Source organism: Quercus suber, unplaced genomic scaffold (genome assembly GCF_002906115.3).
Source record: "Quercus suber isolate HL8 unplaced genomic scaffold, Cork oak 2.0 scaffold_757, whole genome shotgun sequence".
NCBI lineage: Eukaryota > Viridiplantae > Streptophyta > Magnoliopsida > Fagales > Fagaceae > Quercus > Quercus suber.
Window position 1 is genome coordinate 141996 of NW_027070193.1, and position 5279 is coordinate 147274.

At 37.5% G+C, this 5279-nt stretch overlaps 1 protein-coding gene across 1 annotated transcript; it reads right to left on the bottom strand.

Annotated features, from left to right (window-relative positions):
- Positions 1 to 384: 384 nt before the first annotated feature.
- LOC111982956 (IAA-amino acid hydrolase ILR1-like 4) lies at positions 385 to 5017 on the bottom strand. Its single transcript, XM_024014574.2, has 5 exons — positions 4379 to 5017; positions 4027 to 4152; positions 2505 to 2819; positions 1733 to 1861; positions 385 to 925 (listed from the first exon to the last, which is right to left on the bottom strand). Exons 1-5 carry the CDS (start codon positions 4736 to 4738, stop codon positions 518 to 520), a joined length of 1338 nt encoding a protein of 445 aa, XP_023870342.2. The 5' UTR covers positions 4739 to 5017; the 3' UTR covers positions 385 to 517.
- Between the last annotated feature and the right edge of the window lie 262 nt (positions 5018 to 5279).

The following is a 5279-nucleotide window of genomic DNA, read 5'->3' on the forward strand; positions in this document are numbered from 1 at the left end:
CATAGTGACCACCTTGGTCCAAGTCTAAAGATGTTCTTTCCTAATCCTTTGTCAAGAGTTCAAGGAGAACTTGCATTGCCATCATGGAAAGGATCCTGCTAGAAGTGGCTCTGAGTTGAAGGCAAGGCAAAGGTACAAAGGATACCAGTGATGACTGGGTGAGGAATCAAGGATATTAGGATTATCAGATCTAACATGTTGTGACAAAAGCAGCTATTGGATCTCACAAACCCTCCTCCCCCACTTGTAAGTGCGTGCAGACACACACAAAGTTAATATGAACAGAAAAATAAACAATATGTTAGTCAAATTCCAAAATTTTGGACCAGCCAAATTTAACATCTATTTGAAAGTATAAACTTATCTCGGGGAAAAAAAAGCACATTCTGGAATTCAACTTGAGATAGGTTGTCTTAAATGATTGATAACAAATTCAATTTACAATTGTTGCATTTTCTAGTATCCAATATACAATGCAGTTCAAAATCTCAACAGTGCTTTATATGAGTAAAAGCATTCACAAATCATCATGAAAGCTTCCCTTTGGCAGATTAGGTTTGGATTGTTTCTCCAGGATGTATCTTGTGGCTAATGATGCATGTAATGCTGCTCCATAGGGAAGCGCATCTTCATTGACCCTGAAGTTGGATGAATGCCCTGATTCAAACCTTCCTTGGGTCTCATTCTTCATCCCTAGAGAGATGAAGTATCCTGGAATCACCTCTGCATAGAATGAGAAGTCTTCTGCTCCCATTGTCGGTTGCTTATCTAATATGTTCTGGGCACCCAGTATGTCCCCAGCAACTTTTTGGAAGAGTTCATGCAGATCTTTGTCGTTTACAGTCACTGGGTAAAAGGGCTTCTCATTTTCATTGAAGATGACAGTTGCATTGCACCTCTGCACGCTGGCTTGTTTCGTGATAACCTGCACTTGCATTTTAAGAGAATTGAAATTCAATGTAGGAGTAGAACGTATGTTATATAAAATGTAACAAGAAGAGAGCTAGCAAGCTAGGAACAAAAAGGATATTCTAATTTTCTTTTGGGTAAATTTTATTAGCCTATCCTGAGGTTTGGACTAATGCCAACTAGGTCCAAGAAGTCAAAACTGACCAACATGGTCCCAATACCCAACTTAGTCCCTAGATATTGTTAGTCCCCTGTTAGTGATGTAGATTGGTTAAGGGCAAGAGAAAACAACATAAAATATTAAAATATTTTCTTCTCCCTTATCCAATCTGCATCAGAGAGCTACCTTTCTTGTATTGCCCACCCTCTAGTCAAGGTGGAAAATGAAAAAAAGGGCAGATTGGTTGCCTAAATTAATAGCTTGTTTGGATGGAGGGGAGTAGAGGGGAGGGAGGGAGGGAGGGAGCGAGAGTAATTTAAATTACCTTGTTTGGATGTTTTTTAAAGGAGGAGGGGGAGAGATTTGGAGGGGTTTGGAGTGGTTCTAACTACTTCTAACCCCTCATTTTTAATTCTCCTAGATTGGTGAGATTTGGAGGGAGAGTAGAGCATAGAAATGCTTGACCAAATGAATTACCAAATTTATCCTTACCATATTAACAAAATTACAAACTATGAAAAAACTAATTATTCCCCCCCTTACTTAATTTTAAAAACATCAAAACAAGGTGGAGGATAACCATTCTCCTCTACTCTTCTCTCCCACCAAACTTCCAAACACAGCATAAAGGACCTCTGAATCAGTAGCATTCAATACATTTACCTCTTCAATTCTTTGTTTAAGTTGGATAAAGCTTTCCTTTGAAAATGCCCTGAATGTGCCACCAATTGTGACAGAATCTGGAATAACATTGAATGCACCACCTCCTTGGAATTTTCCAACTGTAACTACCTGCAATAAAAGATGAAATTATTGCAAAGAAAGTATTAAAATATATTGACAATTGAAAATATGTATTTTCTTTTCACTCGCTAGGGAAAAAAACCCAAGTGCATGTTGCCATGTTGGTAGATACATATAGGAATAGGTAGTGTCAACAGGAAGTAATCTAACTAAGCTATATATATATATATAATTATAATCTATGCAATTAGTTCCGTGTGAAACTATTTGCAGATGCTGAAAAGACAGAAGACAGATGGGGGAATGAAACTTTCAAATCGGATTTTTTTTTTTTTTAAGAAGTAGCACAAGACAGATACCACATATGAAAACTATTTGAAAAACTTAATGACAAGGCCAAGGGTATTGATGGGAGTCTCTGTAAGGGTATTGATGCAGGAATAAGATAGGTTTTGTAATGCTGCACTTTTTATTTGTGTTTCGATGTGAAGGCTTAGGCTACCGCAACACACCCACCCCCACCCCCCACAAAACCCACCAAAACAAAAAAGAAAAAAAAATCTGATACAAGGAAATAAACTTTGTTCTTATGACTTACAAAAAATTGTTTGATCTGGATGCAAGGATGTGTGTGTGTGTGTGTGAGAGAGAGAGAGAGAGAGAGAGAGAGAGATAAAGATAGAGAGAGAACCTGTGAATCCAAGGGATCAGCTTCACGTGAAACAAGATGTTGCAAACTAACAATTATATGGGAAGCTGCTAAGATTGGGTCTATTGTGTGCTGGGGAATGGCTGCGTGACCTCCCTTTCCACTTATTACTGCCTCAAAGAAACCATTCCCAGCCAAAATAGGGCCGGACCTGGAGGCCACCGTACCAATAGGGTAAGAAGCAGAAACATGTATCCCAAAGATGGCATCAACATTCTCTAGTGCTCCATCATCTAACATTTTCTTTGCTCCCCCACCTCCTTCCTCAGCTGGTTGGAAAACAAGTACAACCGTTCCCTTTTGAAAACAGAAGAACTAATTATGAAAATTTTCTTAAGGAGAAAACACACGTATACTGGAATATTGCTACAGCAACATAAACCATGATGTAAGACAACATTAATTTGGCTCCTGGTTATGCAAAGGCGAACAAGGGAGAGAATAATTTTTTATGTATGAGACAATAGTTAGCGAATAATACCTTACATTTAATACATTTCTTAAGAGTGATACTCAATAATGAAGCTCAAATACTACAACGACTTAACATTGGTATAGTGGGAAATGGAAAGAGAAATGAAGAAAAAAAGCAATTCAAGGGTAATATTTATGCCAAAGCTGGTTTTTATGCTTGTTAGTCTACTATAGAGTACATATCTAGCATTAGATAATTTGTATGTAGATTTGCACTTTTCCATTTGCAGTTATGTACATAAATTGGTGGAACGAGTAAGATTTTAGCCTCTTAAGAAGTAGTGCTACTAAACTTTTCACACACACTCACAAAGAAAGATTCACAACCAAATATATCAGTATGAGCACTCCAGTAATCTAATACTAGTTACCATATGTATTGTTGATGTGGAAAGGCCAGAATGGATACTTAAAAGAAAATTAAACATTTATAAATCTGTGTCATAAATAAAAATCTACAAAAATTATCTTTTTCTTAGTATCTTAATAAAGGAAATTGATATCTTTGTCTTCAAATACAGATCTCCAACTAAATAACTCAAGTTATTGGCCATGAACAGAAAATTTCAAGGGATCTGACATATTCTTTCCAGACCCCTTTGAGACAGCCAGCCAACCCAATTGTTAATATGTGCATGCTAGGAAATAAACAATTGTAAATAAGAACACCTGACCCGTATGAAGTAAAATAATTGTGTATAACTCTATGAATGAAACAGGGGGCAATAGACATGTTCGACGTAAACTGAAAGAGTTTATAATTAGTGGTCAGTTAGTCTATAGAGATCCATAGCCAACCCCAAAAAGTTTGAGAGGTTTCTGTTGCTGTAAATGAGAGTAAACTTGTCCATCTCTTTAAACTATTTTTATTTATAATTGCTATTTAATATACAATGTCCTAATTCCATCTCATAGGACACTCAAACAATCATCAATTGACATTCTGCAATTGACAGAACGCATGAGCAGTCATAGAGAAACAAATAGCATGATAAGTAAAATTCCTATGCAAGTTAGCAAAGAAAGGAACCTGTAATTCATGGCGATGATCTTGAAGAATCTTTGCAGCACCAAGAAGCACGGCAACATGGGCATCATGGCCACATGCGTGCATCTTCCCAGGGACTTTACTCTTGTGCTCCGACTCTACACTCTCCTGTAACCAACAAGTCCCATCATTTACCAAAAATTCCTTCCTAACTCGAACTCACCGAAAACAATCAGGAATTATCATCATCCATTGCAATTACCAGGACCATTAAGCATGTTGCACATATATTACAAAGAAGTTACAATCTTTCACATGATAGTTCCATTAAAAAAAAGAATCAAACACAAGAAGCTTAGCTAAACTCTTAAAGAATCCCATAATTGAAGCAAACCTGCATAGCAAGAGCATCCATATCCGCTCGGATTGCAACAAAAGGAGGTAAACCGGTTCCTATGTATCCAACAACACCAGTTTCAGCTAATGGGTATTTGTAAGGGATGGCCATCTGGTCAAGCTCAGCTCTAATAATCTTACTGGTCTCAAATTCCTCAAACCCAAGCTCTGGGTTCTCATGTATCTTCCTCCTAATACCCACCATCCAATCAAAAACCTCTGGGCTTTTGGCCAAGTCAAGGAAGTCAACTGGAATTTGAGGCAACACGTCAGGGCTAGGAGAGGGCTCTGAAGAAATTGGTAGAGACAGGAACGCATGGAAGATGAGGGTCAAAGAGAGCCATTGGGAGAAATCCATTGGTTCTGCGAAGAAAAAGATTTAGGATTTGAGATTTAAAATGGATTAGAAAATGAGAAAGATTGGTAAACAGGTTTGGTGGGAGTGAGGCTATAAGAAGTGTTGAGGAGCAATGGTAGTTGTTTTGAGAGTAGGGAGACTGGTTTGCGGCAAGATACAAAACTACAAACTACAATCTGCAAAAACTACAAAAGGCGGAAATGTTAAAAAAACCGAAGAAGGTGACCTCAACTCAACACCTGCCGAAGTGCGGGATGGGACTTCACGTAATGACGTTAAGAGCAGTGGGAGATTACTAATGCTTGATCAGATTAGTATAATTTGACAATATGGGCCGACGCGTGTGCACCACGTCATCGATTAATGCAGGGGGGTTTTTTTTTTTTTTTTGGTTGGAGTTTGAACCTTGATTGTTTCCATTAGAGAGTATTATTACAATTACAACCATATAAAAAAAAAAAAAAGAGGTATTAACATTGTGTACCAAAAAAATAAAAGATATTAATATTGAAACTGTTAGGCTAAAAAATAACAAGGGAGT